Here is a 22422-nt window from a genome sequence, read left to right as displayed (position 1 = left end):
AAAAAAAAAAAAAAAATAATAATAATAATAATATGCATCCCAGGAAATTGCAAAATAGTCAACAGGTCCTGTGTACCTTGCGTTCTTTTTCCCTCAGAGGTAACTTCTTACATAATTATAGTACATTATCAAAACCAGGAAATTGGAGATGGATCCTTTATATCTCAGATTTTATTAATTTGATATGTGTTCATTTGTGTGTGTGTTTATGTACTTTTCTCACATGTGTAGATTTGTGTAAACATAATCAAGATACAAAATATCTTTATTATCATAAAGACCTTTCTTATGCTAGCCCTTTATGGTCATATACATCATAGCTCTTGCATTCCCCCACCACCCACCGATTGTTGGCAGTGATTAATTTTTTTTCCAGCTCTATAATTTGGCATTTGAGAATGTTATATAAATGGATTCACACAGTAAGTAAACTTTTGAGATTGCCTTTTTCCATTCTGCATATTACTTTTAAGACCCATACAGGTTGTTGCATGTATCAATAGTTTCTTTTTTTATTTTAATATTTAGCTGTGTAAAGTTTCAAGAGAGTAATGATAAAACCCAGCTCATCTTTGGCTCTGTGACCAACATACAGGCAAAGGATGCAGCACCAGTGGAGGTAAATGTAGGCACATTTCTTGAGAAGTTGAAAATTATTCTGTTTCATCAGATTTTGTAGTTAAAAAATAATCTTTTAATTTGCTCGGGTTGGAAAATATATATATTTTTTTGTAGAAGATAGACACCATGCTGGTCCTGGAGGGCAGTGGGAACCTGGTGCTATACACAGGAGTAGTTCGGGTAAGCAATTCATAGCACTTCATGCCTCCATTTTTACTTTTAGTGTTACTTTAGTTTAATATTTAAAATGTGTTACCTTCCTGCCTTCACAATTTGGTATTAAATATGATATATATTGGTGGCATGTTTTTTTAAACATTTGTGAAATTTTTATAGAGAATCATGTAAATTTACAAATTTAAATCATTAATTAAATTATGAAAATGAAATAAATAAATTTGAATTTAAACACACTTACAATTTCTTTGTGTGTGTGTATGTGTTGGAGTCTTACTCTGTTGCCTAGGCTGGAGTGCAGGGGCATGCCCACACCACCGCAGCCTTGACCTGCTGGGCTCAAGTGATTCTTCCACCTCAGCCTTCCAAGTAGCTGGAACCACGGGCATGCACCACCATGTCCAGCTAATTTTTTGCTTTATTGTAGAGATGAGGTCTCGCCATGTTGCCTAGGCTGGTCTCAAACCTGTGGGCTCAGACAGTCTTCTCAACTCTGCCTCCCAAAGTGCTGGGATTGCAGGCATGAGCTGCCATGCCCGGCTCAATTTCAAGAGTAACAATTAAGTGAACATTTATATAGCCACTACTCAGGTTAAGAAATAGAATATTACCAGTATCTTTATTTTCATCATGTTCTTTTCTGATTGCCTCCCCATCTTTCTGTATTGAGAGACAGCATCTTGACTTTTATGATAAATCAGTCCCTTGTTTTCATTGCTAATTTTTGCAATTATGTGTCACTAAAGAATAAGTTGTTTAGTTTTCCTTGATTTTGATATAAAAGAAATCACACTGTATAATACTCTCCTCTAACATGGTTATTTAGCTCAACATTATATTTGTTTCACATTTATCTGTGTTTATGTGTAGCTGTTGTTTACTTATTCGTGGTTGTGTATAATACTGTACCATTGTACCTATCTTGTGCTTCGCTTTACTGTACTTCGCAGATACTGCCGTTTTTGTAGATTGAAGGTTTGTGGCAACTTTATGTTGAGCAAGTCTGTCAGTGCCATATTTCCAGCAGTGTGTGTCACGTTCATTTTATGTCTTTGTCACGTATTGGTAATTCTTGCAATATTTCAGACTTTTCCATTATTATATCCGTTATGGTAATCTGTGATCAGTGATCTTTATAATTACTATTGTAATTGTTGGGGCACCACAATCTGTGCCCATATAGGATGGGGAACTTAATTAACTCTTTGCACTCTGAGACATCTTGAGGATCATCTACCAGCAACTCAACCACACTTTTTTACAAAATAGTGAAAAACTAATCAATGTTTTGTTGTAATGATATTTGGCTTATAATGGAACATAAGACATTGAGGACCTTATTTATTATTAAAAAATTAACATTTCATATCTTATATTTTTCTTATGTGTGATAACATGATACAATCACCAACATGCATTGCGTGTTCATTGATACTTATTTTGCAATAGTAATTTTTTTGACATCTTCCGCCTGGTGTTTTTCTATTTGAGCAGACAGTGCAGTCTTGTTTTCTTCCTCCCACATCAATGGTGTGTAATTTATTGTCCAGTCTGTTTGAAGATGATGTGGAAGGACATTCTCTTTCTATGTAATGGCAGCTGATTTTTTTTTCATGTATATTGCTGTAAATATTCCATCTCTTTATTTGCTTTTTCATGCAATTTGAATGGAAAACTTCAAGGAAACATACATTTTTGAAAAACTTGTGCTGGTATAAGTTTTTTTTATATAATCTCCAACAATCTTTTTATTTCCCCTAAGAGGGGACGTCTGAGTGGTTTGCTAGATTTCCGAGAGGGGACATTGAGTGCAAAGGGTTAATAAATGATATGTGTCTTCTGCCGACTCCATCTACTGGCTATTCAACCTGTCTCTCGCCCTCTTATTGGCCTCCCTATTCCCTTAGTCACAACAGTAATGAAATTAGGCCAATTAATAAATATACAGTAGCCTCTAAGTGTTCAAGTGAAAGGAAGAGTCACACATTCTCATTTTTAAGTGAAAAGCTAGAAACAATTAAGCTTATTGAGGAAGGGATGTTGAAAGGCCTCTCAACCCAGAGAGGTCGAAAGCTAGGTCTCTTGCTTCAAGCAGTTAGCTAAGTTGTGAGTGTAAAGGAAAAACTCCTGAAGGAAATTAAAAGTGCTATTCCAGTGAACATGGGGCTGAAAAAATGAAATAACCTTATTGCTGATAATGGAGAAAGTTTTAGTGGTCTGGATAGAAAATCAAACAAGCCACAGCATTCCTGTAATCCAAAGTCCAATCCACAGCAAGGTCCTAACACTCTTCAATTCTGTGAAGGCTAAGTGAGGTGGGTAAGCTACAGAAGGAAAGTTGGAAGCTAGCAGGGGTTAGTTCTTGAGGTTTAAGGAAAGAAAATGTTTCTATAACATACAGGTGCAAGGTGAAGCAGCAAGTGCTGATGTAAAAGCTACTAAAACAATTGATGAAGGCAGCTATATTAAACAGTAGATTTTCAGTGTGGTTGAAACAACTTCTTATTGGGAGAAAATGTTATCTACAACTTTCATAGCTAGAGGGGAAAAGTCTTGGCTTCAAAGCTTCAAAAGACAGGCTTTCTGTTAGGTGCTAATACAGCTGGTGACTTTAAATCGAAGCCAGTTCTCATTTGCCATTCCAGAAATCCTAGGGCACTTAAGATGTTCTGTATGCCTATGTTCTGTAAATGGAACAACAAAGCCTGGATGATGTTTCCATTATGTTTTACTGACTATTTTAAGCCCATTATTGCGACCTACTATTTACAAAGAGCATTCTTTTCACAATATTGCTGCTCATTGACAACGCATCTGGTTACAGATGTATAGGAGATGAATGTTGTTTTCATGCCTGCTAACACAACATCCATTCTGCAGCCCATCAAGGAGTAATTTTGACTTCTGAGTTATGCTTTTTTGTGTGTCAGTCTCTCTCTGTCTCCCAGGCTGAAGTGCAGTGCCACTCTCACAGTCACCGCAGCCTCGACCTGCTGGGTTCAGGTGATCCTTCCATTTCAGTCTTCCAAGTAGCTAGAACTACAGGCACATGCCACCATGCCTGTAGAGAAGAGGTCTCGCCATGTTGCCCAGGCTGGTCTCGAACCTGTGGGCTCAGGCAATCCTCTCGCCTCTGCCTCCCAAAGTGGAATTACTACAGACGTGAGCCACTGCACCCAGACCGAGTCATATTTTTTAAGAAATATATTTCATAAGGCTATTGCCATCATAGATAGTGATTCCTGTGATGGATCTGGGCAAAGTAAATTGAAAACCTTTAGGAAATGATTCATCATTCTAATGCCATTAAGAACATTGGTGACTCATGGGAAGATGTCAGAATATCAACAGTAGCATGAATTTGGAAGTTGATTCCATTCTCATGGCTAACTTTGAGGGATTCAAAGCTTCAGTGGAGGAAGTAACTGCAGATATGCTGGAAATAACAAGAGAATTAGAAGTGGAATCTAAAGATGGGACTAAATGGCTTCAATCTCATGATAAAACTTGAAGGGATCAGGCTGGTCATGGCGGCTCACACCTGTAGTCCCAGCACTTTGGAGGCAGAGACGAGAGGATTACTGAGCTCACAAGTTCGAGACCAGCCTGGGAAACTTGATGAAACCTTGTCTCTACAATAAATGAAAAAATTAGTTGGATGTGGTAGTACACGCCTGTGATTCCAGCTACTTGGAAGGCTAAGGCAGAGGTATCACCTGAGCCCAGCAGGTCAAGGTTGCCATGGTCGTGAGCGTGCCACTGCACCCCAGCCTGGGTGACAGAGTGAGACTAACTCATAAATAAATAAATAAATAAGTAAAACCAAACAAAATTTGAATGGATGAGGTGTTATTTCTTAGAGTTTAGCAAAGAAAGTGGGTACAAACAAAATAGATATTAACACAACGGACTAACAGAAGGGATTAAAAAAGTACAACCCAACTATATATATTGGCTACAAGAAACTCTCTGTAAATATAATGACATTGGTAAGTTGAAAGTAAAAGGGTGAGAAAAAGTTATACCATACAAACCTTAATCAAAAGAAAGCTGGAGTAGTTATAAAGTAGACATCAGAGGAAAGAAAATGACCCAGGATGAAGAGAGACTTTTAAGGGCCAAAAAAACCACAAAGGTTTATAAATCCTAAAAGTGTAGGCTCCAAATAGTAGAGCTGCATAGTAAGTTACTCAAAAACTGCCAGAACTAAAAGGTAGAAGAGATAAATCCACAGTTACACTTAGAGATATCAACAACCTTTCAAAGTAATTGATAAAATCACAATTACATGTCAGTATCTCAGAACTACTCTCTTTTATCAATACAAAAAAATTTTTAAAAAGTTGCCAAGGATGCAGAAGACATGAACAATATTATCAGCCACATGGAATGAATTGGTATTTATAAGCTATTCCACCCAGTGATAGCAAAATGAACATTATTTTCATATACAAAAAACATTCACTAAGATAAACAGTTTTTTGGTACATGAAACAAACAAAATTAAAATAATTGAGTGCATACATGTTATTTTTCTAAACTTCAGGTAAATATACTAGAAATTAGTAACAAAGATACTGGAGGAAAAAAAATCCCTCAAAGTCTGGAAATTTAACAAAACATTAAAAAAAACTCTAAGGACAAAAAAGTCACAAGGCAAACTAAATGTGTTTACTTGAATGAAAAGAAAATTACATTTTATCAAATTTGTTGAATGCAGATAAGACATTGCTGAGGGGAAATTTGACAGTTTTATAGCACGAATCTCTTATATTAGAAAGGGAAATTTTAAATCAATAAGTAAAGCTTACGCTTTAAGAAACTAGAAACTGTAATCCCACACTTTGGGGGGCTGAGGTGAGTGGATTGCCTGAGCCCGCGGGTTCGAGACCTACCTGGGTAACTTAGCGAGACCTCATCTCTATAATAAGTCAAAAAAAATTAGCCGGGTGTGGTTGCGCACCCTGTAGTTCCAGCTACCTGGAAGGCTGAGGTGGAAGGATCGCCGGAGCCCAGCAAGTCGAGGCTGCGGCCGGGAGTGTGCCATTGCACTCCAATCTGGGCCACAGAGTGAAACTCCGACTAAAAAAAAAAAAAAAAGAAAATCAATCTGTGTAATTAACCATTAATAACAGATTAAAAATAAACAAAAATGATCACCTATATCATAGGTTGGCAAACTTTTTATATAAGGGCTCAGATATATATTTTACCATCTATGGATCACATATAGTCTCTGTCACATATTCATCTTCTGTTTTTTTTCTTAACTATTTAAATATGTAAAAACTTTTTAGCTCACAGATTGTACAGAAACAGAATACAAGCCAGATTTGGTCATGGAACATAGCTTACTGACCAAGGATCTAAATAGATGCAGAAAAATCATTTGACAAAATACCTATTTATGATTTAAAAATTCATGATATGAAATTATCATGAACATCTATTCATGAGAAAAATTCTCAGCAAACTAAGAATAATAAAAAACTTCCTCAGATAGATGAAGGGCATTCAACATTTTCACTATGCTTCCTGGTGAAGAGGAGGGGTGGGCCATAGCTTTTTTCTTAGTGTTTGTGCAGAGTAGGGCAGGTGTATATGGTGAAAATGTTTCTGTCCTGCTTGGTCGCTCATTTCCCAACACTTTGGCTGGAAAGAACAAGGTTTTCTTGGGGTCTCTCTTGTCTGTGATCATTGGCATATCTGGATTGCAGGTCATCGAGAGCCAAGGCCGGGTGGTGTAAGAAGTTAAAACCAAAACCAAAAAGCTAGGAATTTCATCATTAGCTCATTCCTGAATCTCAGGTCCCTGGCCAGTTTTCTTCTTTTCCCCACTTTTCAGAATCATCTGTTAGCTGCATTATAAGTTTTGTATAGTGTGTGTTTTTTTTCTTTTGGTAATAGAGTAGAATGTGCTTATTCCATCTTTTCACATTCAAGGGGTTTCAGATAGCTTTTTTTTGAGTCGAGTTCTCACTGTTGCTCAGGTTGGTATGCAGTGTCATCATCATGGCTCACTGCAGCCTCAACCCCCTGGGCTTTGGTGATCCTCCAGCCTTAGCCTCCCGAGTAGCTGGGACTGCAGGCGTGTGCTACCATGCTCAGTTTCATTTTTGTTTTTCTATAGAGATGAGGTCTCACTCTTGAACTCCTGGGCTCAAGCAGTCGTCCTGTGTTGGCCTCCCAAAGTACTGCGATTACAGGAATAAGCCGCCTTGCCTGGCTTCAGTATAGCTTTTTAAAAACATGTATGACTAGTTCTCACTGTCATTTTTTTTTTTTTTTTTTTTGAGTTGGAGTCTCACTCTGTCGCCCAGACTGGAGTGCTGCAACTGCTCCTGGCTACTGCAACCTTGACCTGCTGGGCTCTGGCGATCCTTCTGCCTCAGCCTTCCAAGTAGCTGGAACTACAGGCGTGCACTACCACACCAAGCTAACTTTTTGATTTACTGTAGAGATGAGTGTTCTTGCCAAGTTGCCCAGACGGGTCTCGAACCTGCAGGCTCAGGCAATCCACTCACCTCAGCCTCCCAAAGTGCAGGATTACAGGCTGAGCCACCGAGTCCGGCTGTCATTTTGTTTTTTAAGCCAAAGGATTTTCTTTAGGCAACTTCTGTTATTTTATTAGCTTTTGAGTAGTATATTAACATAATATATATTGTTAAAATTTCACTTTAGTTTTGAGCATCTCTTTTTAGTCTTATCAAATTTTCAGCCTGTATAGATGTAAATTGCTTCCATGTTTTTTCTGAGTACCCCATAAGAGCTGGTTACATGGATTGTCAACTTTATTTTTTTTTTTGAGTTGGCACCTCACTGTTTCTCACACTGGAGTGTGGTGGCAAGATCTTGGCTTACTGCAGACTTGACCTCCTCAGCTCATGCCATCCTTTCACCTCGGCCTCCCAAGTAGTTGGGACTACAGGCACATACCACCAGGCCCAACTACTTTTAAATTTCTTTTTTTTTGTAAAAACAAGATCTCACTGTGTTGCCTAGGCTGGTCTCGAGCTCCTGGGCCCGAGCAATCCTCTTGCCTTGTCCTTACAAGGCCAGGGATTACAGGCATGCTGGCATTACAGCTGTGAGCCACCATTCCTGGGCTGTCAACTCACTTTTTAAAGATTCAATGATTTATTCTACTTTTTTAAAAAGTTTTTAAAGGAATAAATAATTGAGAGTTTATGATGGAAGATAGAGATTGTGAGCTGGAGAGCACAGTTTGAATTAGGTTAGATTTAATTTCTTGATTATTACCCAGCCTCATGTTTTTTAGACCATTGGGAGTAGTTGATATTCTTTTCCTCTGCCTGAAGACTTACAAGATTGCTGCTATAGCTCTGAAAGCTTAGTGTCTGTGCTGTCTTTAACATTAATAAGGTAAAAGAATGCATAGTGTATGGATTTGTGAATAATGTCTTGGCTATGTTAATATTTCCCTCCTGTCCTGCAAAAAAAGTTTAATAATAAAGAGGAGATTTCAGACCCAGAGAAGTTATACCAAGGTGTTTGCAGTTGGATGGTGGAATTTGAAAGATTATTAAAAATTTAATTGTTTTGTGTTTGGTAAGCATAAACTTTGAAATATCAAAAGAAATACGTCTTTACATCTTTTAGCATTTTATTTAAGGATAATGCCTTAACACCAGTATTTTTTTTTCTGTATCTTTTGATTGCTCAAAGGTGGGAAAGGTTTTTATTCCTGGACTGCCAGCTCCTTCTCTGACGATGTCCAACACAATGCCTCGGCCCAGCACTCCACTTGACGGCGTTAGTACTCCTAAGCCTCTTAGTAAACTCATTGGATCGTTGGAAGAGGTAAGGAGTGGATTAGGTGTTGTCAAAATTTAACACTGTTTTTAAAAATTTTGGTCAGATACTAGCTCTTTCTGTGGTTAATTTAATTTTAGATAATACTTTTAGAATAAATTCCTTCAAACCCAAATGATTAAGTTGACATATTACATATATCTACTTCCCTTGTGATGTGTGTGGTGCTTTTTGAAGGTACTGGAATGATGAAAATGGCTAATTCTTTTCCATCTAGGGACTCTTATAGTTTACTTGGGTGAATTGATGTACTGTCTGCATAAGAAATTATAATTTAAGGTAGACTTAAGACTTACAATGAGGAGCAGATAATACCATGGTAGATTCACTGATGGGAAGACACATCCCGATGGTATGATATTGCACAGCCAAAGCCTCATCTCTGAGAGGCACATCAGACTTGGTTTGGACCTTGAGGATAAGTAGAGTATCTGTTAAGAGACATTCCAGGCAAGGAGGAATCACAAAAGAAGAGGCAAGAAGGCCAGAGAATGAAGAATTTTTTTTATAGTCTTGGCCGGGCACAGTGGTTCAAGCCTATAATCCCAGCACTTTAGGAGGCCGAGGTGAGGGGATTGCCTGAGCCCATAGGTATGAAGACAGCCTGGGCAACTTGGTGAGATCTAATCTCTACAATTAATCAAAAATTAGCTGGGCATGGTATCATGTGCCCATAGTTCCAGCTACTTGAAAGGCTGAGGCGGGAAGATCATCTGAGCCCAGCAGGTCAACACTGGGGTAGCTGTGAACATGCCACTGCAATCAAGCCTTGGTGATGGAGTAAAACTCCAACTAAAAAAAAAAAAAAAGAATTAGTTACAGTCTTTCTCTGTTGCCCAAGCTGGAGTGTAGTGGTGTGATCATGGCTTACTGCAACCTCCAAACTCCTTGTCTTAAACAGTCTTCCTGCCGTTGCCTCTCAAGTGGCTGGAATTTTGGGCAGGAGCCACAACATGCAGCAGAACATATTTTTAAAAACAGATTGTATCTTTATCTCCTAGCACAAAGTAAGGACTCAATATATCTGTGGAGTGAATACTTACAAAAGTAGAAGTATTTGTTGGATGAGGCAATACAGAGGGTGGGATAACAACAACAACAACTTTTTGAGCATTTTCTATGTGCTAGTCACTGATCTAAGTGCTTTATCAGTATTAATTATGCCTTTAGAGCATATTTATTAAGAAGATACTATCATCCTTGTGTTACAAATGCAGTGGAGGTCACTTGTCTAAAGTCATAAAGCTAATAAGTGGTAGAACTGAGATTTTACCCTCTTACTAATGTGTTCTTAAAGGAAGAAAGGATAAAAAGGTGGTTTTAATCTGAATGTAGTTGCCAGGACACACAAGCTTTTGAGGAAAGAGTTGTGTGCATTAGGATCTGTGTTTTAGAGAGGTGTACCTTAGGATTAAAAATAAAGAAACCAGCTAGACTCCAGGTGAGATTGTCTGTGTCAATATCAGAGGTGTAAAGAGGGTCTGAGCAAGACAGTATGAGTGGAAAGGAGAGTGACATGAGAGACCTTGAGAGGTGGAAATGACAGAGTTTGTCAGCTGACTGGTTTTATGCTGCTGTGCTAGGGAGAGGTAGTGTGGAGCAAGGCTCAGCGTTCTCTGAGCGATCTGGGTAAGTGCCCGTACTTAACAAGGACAAAAGTGGTCTTTATATAAAGTATGTCTGAATACAGGTGTTTAGGGACAGTTCATAGGGAAGATTAGTGCTGGCGGTTAATTGTCTGGGCTCTGATTATATTTTTAAACATGTGCAACATTGAGCTTTTTCTCTTCAAGCCAGCATATTTGCAGAACATTCAAAAGAGGAACTGAAGACTGGGTGTGGTGTTTCATGCCTATAATCCCAGCACTTTGGGAGTCCTAGGTGGGAGGATTACCTAAGTCTGGGGGTTCGAGACCAGCCTGGGCAACTTGGCAAGACCTCGTCTCTACAATCAATCAAGAAAAATTAGCTGGGCGTAGGGGTGTACACCTGTAGTTCCAGTTACTTGGAAGACTGAACCCAGCAGGTTGAGGCTGCTGTGGCTGTGAGTGTGCCACTGCACTCCGCCCTGGGTGAGAGTGAGACTCTGACTCAAAAAGAAAAAAGAAAAAAAAGGTGGGCGGGGGGGAACTGGAGAAGTATCAGGGTGTTTTGTATGATTTGGAAAAATTTCTTTTATAATGGAAAACTTTTTCCAACTTTATAAGAATTTCATAAACCCAGAAGCAGTTAGTGCCTTTTTGCTAGCTGTAAGGTCACAGGGAGACACACTGGCTGATGGCTTTCCCACTTCTCTGGCTGATTATGCTACTGTACATAGAACCAGGACCAGTGGAGCTGAATTTTTCCTGGCAACTTTTGAAGTAGAAGCTGGCATCCGAGAGATAGATCTTAGGATTGATTGGCTGACAGTGTTGACAAAATATTTATTTAGAGATGGTCTACAAATTGAAGGAGTACAAAAAGGGTCTGTAGTCATGACTGAAGATTTAAAATTTGAAACATTTAGTTAGTAACTAAGATAATTTAAAATTTTTGTTTTTCGTATCTACAGTTAGTCAAATAAATGCTGTTCTTACATTTTTGAATAAATATTTGCCTATAGGGAAATACTGCTAAATACTGATCTCAGTTTTTTTTGCTTTAGTGCTCTTCTTTCTCCCTGGGCCCTTAGTGCCTTGCCTGCCTCAAATCACAGCTTATGCCTGTAGCCCTATAAGGTTGCTAAAGTCCTGCTGACTTCTCTTCCTCTTAGCCGTGGCCTTCCTTGTGTATTGTCAGCCTTTCCATATGTTTCTTCACCACCAAAACTTAATAATGTCCAGGGCAGGAAAAGCAGGATAAGAATGTTGTCCTGGGCAACCCCCTTGGGCCCCCTCTCACTCTGGGAGCTTTTCTGTCCTCTCAATAAATCCTGCTTTCCAAAAAAAGAGAGAATGTTCTCCTCCCACCCCTTTTCTCCTATATCTTGGCTCCTGAAGTCTGTGTTGTGCTCACAGCATTCCAGTGCTGTCAATCAGATGTTTTTGCTTTTATCTACCATTCTGATTGTTTTTTGTGAGGGCCTTGGTTTGGTGTAAGGTATTTCATTGTAGCTGGAGCAGAATTTTTTTTTTAAGAGACGGAGTGTCACTCTGATGCCCAGACTGGTATGATCATAACTCACTGGACTTAAAACTCTGGGCTCAAGTGATCCTCTTGCCTCAGCCTTCTGAGTAGCTGGGACTGCAGGTGTGTGCCACCGCTCCTAGCCTGGAGCAGAATGCTTTTGAATCATTACATATAATTATTAGTTAGACCATATGCAGACACACAATTGCTAAGTTTTTTTTAATCGTTAATTTATCAGAAAATAATTCATTTTTGTTATACTTATTGCTTCTTGCAGGTTGTTTTATTGTCCCCAGTTCCAGAACTGAGGGATTCTTCAAAACTTCATGATTCTCTCTACAATGAGGATTGTACTTTCCAACAGCTTGGAACTTATATTCATTCTATCAGAGATCCTGTCCATAACAGAGTAACTCTGGTAAGTGTTTTTTTAAAACATTAGGCGGCTTTCCAAGAGAGGTACTGCATTTCACATTTTTCAGAATCCGGCATTTTGTCTGAAAAATACAAACATTTCTCATGACCTAAAAGTCTGTTGTAACCCACTCCAAGCTGGTCCACCACCATCCAAGCTGGTGCCAGGCCCACCATCCCTAGGAGCTGGAACTGAACCTTGTGCTCCCAGGCCACTGACAACCTGCCAAGTACAGCGATAACAACAGACAAATACATGCCCGTGTTGAGTGTGTGAGCCCGACATTTGACTGACTGCTCATTGCTCGTCCGTCCCCCAGTGCTGTTAGATGTCATTCTTCCTGTGTTACAGATAACCTTAGTAACTAGCTTGCGGCAGCATAAAAAACGTGCCACATATGCAGACGGAATTTTCCTCCATATCTTTCTGACCACAAAACTCATCGACTCCGTCACCATACTTCAGGAATTATGCCTCCCTGGGCCCTACCGATCCTTCTCATACTCTTGTATTGACCTTAAATCGATAGGTTTAAAAGAACTTAGTCCTGTCTTCCCTGGAGTCTCACTTTCTGCAGGGGCTTTTCACTGCCACTTTCTTTCTAATGGATTAAGCCTTGTAATGATGCCATTTGTCTGAATCTGTACAGTCCATTTGACTCTGTTCTTTGTACATGGGTGTGCTTGGCAGAAGGCAGTCTAGACAGCGGTCAGTCTTCTGAAGCCCCTGCTGCCTGGTCTTGCCTGCCTCATCTCCTTGCTGCCTGTGCTCCAAGGACTCTACCCTTAAATAAAAACATTTTAAACAACGATAAATAAATAAATAAAATAAAAGTCTGTTCTAAGTTTTTTTTTTACAACTTTAGTTTTGACAGTAATTCTGCTGAAATTTTCTGAAGTTTACATATTATTCAACTTTTATTAAAAATAAAAGCTTAAGCCGGTCTCGGTGGCTCAGCCTGTAATCCCGCGCCTTTGGGAGGCTGAGGTGAGTGGATTGCCTGAGCCCGCGGGTTCGAGACCTGCCTAGGCAAGTTGGTGAGACCTCATCTCTATAATAAATCAAAAAAATTAGCTGTGTGTGGTAGCACGCACCTGTAATTCCGGCTACTTGGAAGGCTGAGGTGGAAGGATCACCGGAGCCCCAGCAGGTTGAGGCTGCGGTGGCTGGGAGCGGCCACTGCACTCTACTCTGGGTGACAGAGTGAGACTCCAACTGAAAAAAAAAAAAGTCTCTTTCTTTTGATGGTGACTCTTAGTGTCTGAATAAAAACTAAACACTCTTTATTAAAACAAGAATTTTTGAAAATATTTTTCCAGTAAGTATATTTATAGTTTTTGGAAGTTGGAACAGTTCACTTGTTTGAAAATATGTGTTTCATTTATTTTGTTGACTTTTGCTCTGACAGGCAAACAATCTTGTAAAGCATCAGCTATTTTGAGGACATTCAAAGAGTTAGAATGCACAAATTCTGTTTCCTATCTCATTTATTTCTGTTCTTTTCACTAGGAACTGAGTAATGGCTCCATGGTCAGGATCACTATTCCTGAAATCGCCACCTCTGAGCTAGGTATGATTGAGAGTCAGACCTCATGTCTGTGTGCTCTCAGTTTGATTTATAAGATTTGGAGTAGTTGTGATTTACATGAATAATTGGGATTTTAAAGATTATTTTGCCATTTTTGAAGCCATTGGGTCAAGTTTTTCGCTTTGCAGAGAAACTTTAAAGAGCTAGCGAGTGCTTTGTAATACTTATGTGTGCTCTAAGGCTAGAATATAGTTGAAGGATGTGCTAATTCTGTTTCTCTGAGATTCTTATGTTGAAAAATATCATATGGTGAAAAATGGCCATGAATCTTGCAAGAAAATCCAGGAAACAGGAAGCTTAAGCAACTAACTTATTTCTTGGCATAGTTAATGATGTTTTTAATCTTAAATTTAATTTTTCAAGTTTTAGATAAATTGTGAAATTAATAGAATTGCCTTAGTTGAATAAAACTTAGTATTATAGTCAAAACATAATCAGAAGCATTTAAATAAATATTGGATTCTGCTTGAATTATCAGCAAAATGGAATTTAGAAGATACTAAGGGAGAATATTTTTGAATATAGAATAGTAAACAGATGTTAGAATTAAAGGAGTTTGCCAACAAATGTATGTTAAGAAAAGAATGCTGGCTAGCTATGTTGGCTCACACCTGCAGTCCCAGCACTTTGGGAGGCTGAAGTGGGAGAATTGCTTGAGACCAGGAGCTTGAGACCAGCTTGGGCAACAGAGCGAGATCCCATCTTTACAAAAACTAAAAAAATAAAAATAATTTGCCGGATGTGCGTGTAATCACAGTTGCTTGGAGGGCTGAGGTGGGAGGATTGCTTGAGCCTAGGAGCTTGAGGCTGCAGTGAACCATGATCATGCCATTGCGCTCTAGCCTGGGCAATAGAGCAAGACCCTATCTATTCAGAAAAAAAGAAAAAGAAAAAAGGAAAGAAATGCCTGTATGATATAATAAAGTTAATGACATCTTTTCTCTTGGTTTCAAAATCAACTACCAAAGCAAGGCATTGGCACGTTGTAGAGTAGTATGACTTTTTCATTTTAAGAATTTCCTTTCATTGATTAAAAGGTATTTCAGGTTGATGTTTGCATTTCTGAAAGGTCTTTTGTTAGTAATCGCAAGGCTAAGTTCCTAGAAGTATTATAAGCCTAAACATAATATATAAAAACAAAGAATAATGAGGGAAATAAAAATAAAACCTTACCTGTTTATAGCCAAACAGAAGTCACATAGTTCATGAACATGTTTATGTACTTTTCTTATAGGGAGTTTCTCACACCTACATGCAGCATTGGTTGTACATTTACTTTGGATTCAGCTGTGACATACTTGGTTATTTGGTGTTTTTATAGGCATTGACATTTTCCTTCAATCTTACTGTGTGTGTGCACATAGCAAATTGATGAGAAAAAGAGGACAAGAGAAGAATCCTCTAAAGAGAGGATATGTGAATGCAAAAATTGCATTTGAGATCATTTGCTACTAAAAGCACACCAAGACTCTTCACAGCAGTAGCCCTGGCCACTTATTTGAGGGGCTCACTGTATGACAGTGTAGTACTGTTAACTGATGTTCATACTAATGACTTTGAACCATTAAGAATAGTATAATTCTGTGGTATTTAATTTGTTTAAGGCAGGGAAAGCATGTAAAAATTTTTAAAAATAAATACTATCAGAAGTAATTAAAAGTTATAAAGCTTTGGTTACAGGAGTGTTCACTCATTTAGAACATCTTGTAATGCTAAGCATTGCAATTAGTGGATGCATGTATTGAATGTTATATATCTACTGACGTATTTAAGCAATATTTTTTATAAATTTATAAACATAGAAGCTATGTTTATAAAAGGTCCATAGAATGACCTTTAATTTGTCATCCAAACTAGGTTATATTTGAGAGTTAAAGTGGGAGCTATTAGAGATAGTTGGAGCAGTAGATGTAAATCAGGACTGTCTCAGGTAAACTGGGCTGTTTGGCCACCTTATTTCTGATCCAGAATTAATGATTGAAAAGCTGCTCTCAGACCTCTTGCAAGCCCTGTTGAATTCAGTAGTTGGTTTAAGTTTCAGAGGACTGGCTAGGTTATCCCACTGCTCTTTAATGACAGTTCTCTTTTCATAGTAATTGACCTTTACATAGTAGAAGTTAAAAAGCTTTTTTATTGTAAGAGAAAAAGAAATGCATGCAGAGTAAGCATATTAAAGTTGATCTTTGCTTTTAATAGTACAAACATGTTTGCAAGCAATTAAGTTTATCCTGCCGAAAGAAATAGCCGTTCAGATGCTTGTCAAGTGGTACAATGTCCACAGTGCTCCAGGAGGACCCAGTTATCACTCAGAGTGGAATTTATTTGTGACTTGTCTCATGAACATGATGGGTTATAACACTGACCGCTTAGCATGGACTCGAAATGTAAGTAAATACAGTGTTCTCTTCACGTAATGGTTGCATAATTGGTAATATAGCATTCAGAGTACCTAAGAGTACCTAATTTAAGAATAGACATAACTTATTCAAAATAATAGAATAATACTAAAGTTTATTGTATCTATATATTGTAAATAAGTCTAAGTTTAATAATATTTTACTTGTAATTACAATTATTGAGTCTTTATAATGTGTTAAAACACATGCTGTTATTTTTCATTTCATTTTTGTAAAATGACTGCAAGTTATGCTAGGATTAGTAATAGTCTTGGTTTTATTGATAAAGAAATTGAATCACAGAGAGATCACAGACCTGTGTCTTCTGACTCTTGGCATACCATTCTTTTCTGAAGACATATTGTTTTTTACACATGTATTGCTTGTTTGTGAGGAGGAAAGGTTTGACTTGAGGGGTATTTCAAATGCATTAGCTTAAGTGTGTACTCTGTTATTGCTATAAAGCCTTATTTCTCACCATCTGCCCCCAGAAACATTCTTATAGGCCCTTTTTAGATTATTTACAAAGTCAACAGGGTAGCGCTTTCAGTGTTGGTGATTCTCTTTTAGCTGTGGACGTCACTCCCAGGACAACCTTTCCTGGGTCACTCTGAAGAAGTCACTCTAGATTACACTTACTTTTGATCAGGTAACTCAGCTGTCCTGTCTATACATTTTAGCCTTGTACTAGCAAATCCATTTTTTATTATGAAAGGAAAATTTGAAAAATGGATGAATTATGAAGAAAATAATTATCACTACCTTTTTGATGTTGCCTTCTAAATAAAAATATCAATGAAAATTTATCATACCATTAACTGTTTTAAAAAACCCATTATTTTATGGTTTAATCGTAATTAATCATTAATAATTATGCATTGTTGAATTTGGTTTTATTATGACTAATCTGCAAACATTCTTTTCACACAAATCTTTAACTACATCTCTAGTCATTTCCCAAGAATTGCATCTTAAAAGAGGTATTACTGAGTCAAGTAATGTTTGGAAAGGGTTTCCAATTGACATTCTTACCAGCATCATTTAAAATTTCCATTTCACCACATGAATTACCATACTTGTGGTATGGTGAACTTTTGCCAACTTTGGGAGAAATTTAAAGTATTTTATTCCTGTATGAGTAAATGGGAATGGTGTTTTCAACTTCTCATTGGTCGTTTATAGTTTGTATTTGTATTTTTTATTTTTATTATTTTATTATTTTTTTTGAGTTGGAGTCTCACTCTGTCGCCCAGACTGGAGTGCAGTGGCCGCTCCCGGCCATCGCAGCCTCGACATGCTGGGCTCCGGCAATCCTTCTGCCTCAGCCTTCCAAGTAGCTGAAACTACAGGTGTGCGCTACCACACCCGGCTAATTCTTTTGATTTTTATTATAGAGATGAGGTCTCACCAAGTTGCCCAGGCGGGTCTCGAACCCGCGGGCTCAGGCAATTCACTCACCTCAGCTTCCCAAGGCACAGGATTACAGGGTGAGCCACCGAGCCCGACCTATAGTTTGTATTTTTAAAATTTGCGTTTCATGTCCTTTGCCTGTGTTGCAATCTCTTCTGATAGCCTCTCTGGTAAAGTCAGATCATGCTAGTCATGTCTGTTCTGCACCCTCCAGTGGCTTCTCATCTCACTCAGAATAAAAGCCTTAGGCCTACAAGATACCATGTGACTCAACCCTCTTTTACCTTTCTGGTCTTATTTCTTTCAAGGCATTGCACATGTTATCTCAGCCTCATTGACCTCTAGTCTATTCCTTGAGTACTCAAGCATGTTTCTGTCTTAGGTGTTTGCATTTGCAGTTATGTCTGGAGAATACTTGGTCTTTATTCAAGTATCACCTCAGTGCTGCCTGTCATGTCTATTCTATGTAGAATTATGCCCCCCCCATACCTTTTGTTATATTTAACTGCTTTATTTTTCTCTTACCATTCAGTTGAATATAACATAATATATATATTTTACTTTTTAATTTTATTTGTCCCTCCTCCTCCCACTGGAACGTAAAGTCTATGAGGGCAGGGATTTTTGTTTAATTTTGTTGACTATTGTCTCTCTCTAGGACCTGCACTAGTACCTGGCATAGATGAACATTTCTTGAATGAGTGAGATTATTTTTCAGAGTTTTTGTCTTTTGTAGGATATGAAATAATTGCCCTTTGCAGTTTCCTTGAGAAAAAGTCTTACTGAGAAATTAGGGTCATTTTTTTTCTTATTCCAAATAATTGCATTAAAGCTATCTTATCCTCAGTTTTTCCATCCTTTGTTACATATGAAAAGATTGAGCCTCATAGAAACTGAGAACTTCTTCATGATGAAAAAGCACTTTTGCTTTGTAGTTTTTTGTGTAATTGTGTTGTGGAACTTGTTGACAAATGTAGATTGTTTTGCTGTATAGTCTCTGACAGAGAACCAGTGCCCTCTCACATTTCCATGGTATTGAGCACTTGCCCTTTTTGTTTTGTTAAGGAGGACATGATTGAGAGGCAGAGAATATATAGTCCCAGCTACTTGGGAGGCTGAGGCAGAAGTATTGCCTGAACTCATAAGATCAAGCCTTCAGTGAGCCGTGATCATGCTACTGCAGCTACTGCACTCCAACCTGAGTGACAGAGGGAGACTTTGACTTAGGAAAAAAAAAAAAGGACATGTCTCTTTTACTTTTTGCGTGATAGCTCTAAAGGAAGAAATAAGGGAATTCTTTCTTTTTTTTTTTTTTTTTTGAGTTGGAGTCACTCTGTCACCCAGACTGGAGTGCAGTAGCCACTCTTGGCCACTGCAGCCTCGACCTGCTGGGCTCCGGTGATCTTTCCGCCTCAGCCTTCCAAGTAGCTGGAACTACAGGTTCATGCTACCACCTCAGCCTTCCAAGTAGCTGGAACTACAGGTTCGTGCTACCACACGAATTACCCGGCTAATTTTTGATTTATTATAGAGAGGAGGTCTCGCCTAGTTGCCCAGGCGGGTCTCGAACCCGCGGGCTCAGGCAGTCCACTCACCTCAGCCTCCCAAAGCGCAGGATTATAGGCTGAACCACTGAGCCCGGCTGGAAATTATTTCTTAAGACCTAGTTGCATTTCCATTTATTTACAGGACTGCATAGTTAAAACCTTGCTAACTTTTGTCCTCAAGAAACTTAAGTTGAAATAGTTCTCATTGGCAAATAGTTTTCATTTTGCTTTGTTGAGATTTATCATCTTTTTGTTTTGCTTTCTTTGTTTTTTTTTTTTAGGAGACTTACTCTGTTGCCTAGGCTGGAGTGCAGTGGCACGTTCATGGCCACTGCAGCCTCAACTTGCTGGACTCAGGTGATCCTTCTGCCTCAGCCTTCCAAGTAGCTGGAACCATAGATGCACGCCACCATGCCCAGCTAATTTTTGATGTATTATAGAGATGAGATCTTGCCGAGTTGCCTAGGTTGGTCTTGTATTCCTGGCTCAGGCAGTCTTGCCTCTGACTCCCAAAGTGCTGGTATTACAGGTGTGAGCCACCGGACCAGCTTCTTTTTGTTTTCATGTAAATAATACGGTAGACAGTGTAAAATTTCTGCCAATGACTAGTTGCCTAATTTTTTGCTTTTCTTTGGACTTTAATTTACTGATATATAAAATTAGAGCACTGAATTGTACAATCTATGAACAGTTGCATTTGGGGTTAACTTTGTGGCTCCTTTGAGATGCTCTTTTAAAAAAAATTAGATGAACCCTTGCTGTGGGTCAGGTACAATGCCAGGTTTCTCAGATATACCTTAGGGAAGACAGACTGTTCTCATGGAATTGACTGCCTCGGGGGAGACAAATAAATAATATTTTACATACATGTTATGATAGATTGGGGTAGTGATCCATAGGAGAATGTAATAGGTTTAGCTAACCTGATATACATTAAAAGAATAAAGAAAGCAGATCCATGTGTGGCACAAAGAGCTACCCTGTCAGGTAGTTTCTGCTGTGCTTTCCCATAACTCTGGGTCTTACGAATCTGATAACCATAGGAGGGACTTTTTTTTTTTGGTCTGTGGAACTTTGTAAATGTGTGTTATATTTTGATTAAAGTTTTAGATAAGATAGCTCTGTCATTTCATCTGTTGCTTTGATTTCACTGTCACTGCCAGCTTTTTGAAAATGTTGGTGTGATCTGGGTTGTTTGTTATTTGCTGTACAAGAAAACCTTTCCATACTATATAATTTTAAAAATTGCTTATCCTAACTACTCAGGAGGTTGAGGTGGGAGGATCTCTTGGGGCCAAGAGTTCAAGACCTGCATGCCCACATAGCGAGAACTAGTCTTTAAAAATAAAAAACAAAACAAAACAAGAAAACAAATTACCCAGACCTGGTGATGCAAACCTATAGTCCTAGCTACTTGGCATGCCGAAGCAGGAGGATCACTTGAGCACAGGAGTTTGAGGCTGCAGTGAGCTATGATTGCACCACTGCACTCCAGTCTGGGCAGCAGAGTGAGACTCTGTCTCTAAAACAATAAAATAAAAATCACTTTATTGCTATTCATGTATGTTTATTTTTTATATAGAAGTCAACTTTTTTCACATGAAAGAGATTGATTAATATGTAAGTTGTTATGGCATAGGAAAATAGCCATTTCCATTTATTTATAGAGTTATGATTTATTGCTAGTTCAATGCCCATGTATAGTAGCCGGGATGGCAAAGGTTATGCCAGAGCAAACTGAAGACAAATGACTTAGAGAACAGTTTTATGTAGTTGTATTCCTTAGAGGATACGCTGTTTTAACAGAAGGGTCCTAAAAGATACACTGGTTCAAACACAATAAATATGTGTATCTTGCTTACAGAACTGTCCTTAGCAGGTAAACAGGCTACATGGTTATTCAGGAACCCAGGCTGATGGAGGATCTTGTATCTTCGGTACAAAACTTCAAAGATTGCCATAGGTTGACCTGGTGTGGTGGCTCATGCTTGTAGCCCCAGTACTTTAGGAGATGGAGGTGAGAGGACTGCCTGAGCCCAGGAGATAGAGACCAGCCTGGGCAACTTGGCAAGAAATAAAAAAAGTAGCTGAATGTAGTTGTGTGTACCTGTAGTTCCAGGTAATTGGAAGGCTGAGGCAGAAGGATCTCTTGAACTCAGCAGGTCAAGGCACATGCTACTGCACTATATCCTGTGACAGAGCGCGACTTTGACTCAAAAACAAAACAAAACAAAAGATTGCCATGGGCTAACTCCATTCCAGTGAAGTGGAAGGGGCAGAGGGTCTGGAATAGCAGGTAGCTTTCATGGACTGGGTCTGGAAGTGATGACCTTCACTGTTACTCATAGTCACTCTGTTACAGGGCCACACATCTAACTTGTAGTCTGGCTGTGGGTCTAGGAAAAAGAGAACAAAGATTTTGGAGTGCAACCATCTGTCTCTATCATAGAATTGTAAGGTGGCCCACTGTAGATGACTCTAAGTGAATGTCTGTTTAGTTCTAATATTTGACTAATACTGGCTTTATTCTTTGAGACTTGGCATATTGTGACTGTTCCTAAAGTTTCTTCTTTTACTGAAGGTGTGATATAATCTGTGTCATTACAGAAATAGAGGGAAAGACGCTACCATCAAAATGCCTGTGAGTCCAGGCACTGTACTAGATGCTTTGCATATGTGATTTCATTGTGTCTTCACAGAATAAAGATATTTGTATTCTGATGTTCCAGATGGAAAATGAGTTTTGATGGCTTTCCTCAGTTTCCCTAATTGGTAGCGCTGATTCCTGAATCCTTTCAGTTGATCAGTTGACAGTAATACATTTATGATTCTGTCTTATCTTTTGGGGCATTTTACAGTTTGACTTTGAAGGATCACTTTCCCCAGTCATCGCACCCAAGAAAGCAAGGCCTTCTGAGACTGGCTCTGATGATGTAAGTATTGTTATTTTTTGCTAATGTCATTAATTTATTGATACTCATATTGATACTCATACTAGTTTCCTACTTCTGTGGTATTCTAGTCAATTTATCTCTATTTCCAACACCTTTTGTTTTATTTATTTTAATGCTGAGTAGCAGTTATTTTAAAGAGCAGGATCTATTTTGTTTTCTGTGGTCACTTATTCATTTTTGTTTTAATGATTATCCAAAAATTATTGTGAATGTATGTATTCTTATATGATTAAAGTTTGAATTTCTAGATATTACCAACTGATCACCAAAAGTGACAGCACTTACCTTTTAATGCAATGTTTCTCTAATTTAGGTTCTTTTCATTTTATTTATTATTTATTTATTTATTTACTTTTTTTTTTTTTTTTTT

At 38.4% G+C, this 22422-nt stretch overlaps 1 protein-coding gene across 1 annotated transcript in view; it reads left to right on the top strand.

Annotated features, from left to right (window-relative positions):
• Positions 1 to 22422, top strand: part of ANAPC1 (anaphase promoting complex subunit 1) — a gene marked incomplete at its 3' end in the record, with an annotated part of 57303 nt that overhangs the window by 28190 nt on the left and 6691 nt on the right. The window contains exons 12-18 of the mRNA XM_008057110.2: positions 529 to 619; positions 736 to 801; positions 8485 to 8619; positions 12020 to 12160; positions 13667 to 13727; positions 15942 to 16129; positions 21957 to 22031. Of these exons, the coding sequence (XP_008055301.1) occupies positions 529 to 619; positions 736 to 801; positions 8485 to 8619; positions 12020 to 12160; positions 13667 to 13727; positions 15942 to 16129; positions 21957 to 22031 (757 nt within the window). The remainder of the gene's footprint in view (positions 1 to 528; positions 620 to 735; positions 802 to 8484; positions 8620 to 12019; positions 12161 to 13666; positions 13728 to 15941; positions 16130 to 21956; positions 22032 to 22422) is intronic.

The sequence above is a fragment of the Carlito syrichta genome, unplaced genomic scaffold, assembly GCF_000164805.1.
Source record: "Carlito syrichta isolate Samal-C Ts95f unplaced genomic scaffold, Tarsius_syrichta-2.0.1 Scaffold302727, whole genome shotgun sequence".
Taxonomy (NCBI): domain Eukaryota; kingdom Metazoa; phylum Chordata; class Mammalia; order Primates; family Tarsiidae; genus Carlito; species Carlito syrichta.
The sequence above is the reverse complement of the archived record's forward strand: the minus strand, read 5'-3'. Positions and strand labels throughout refer to the sequence as shown.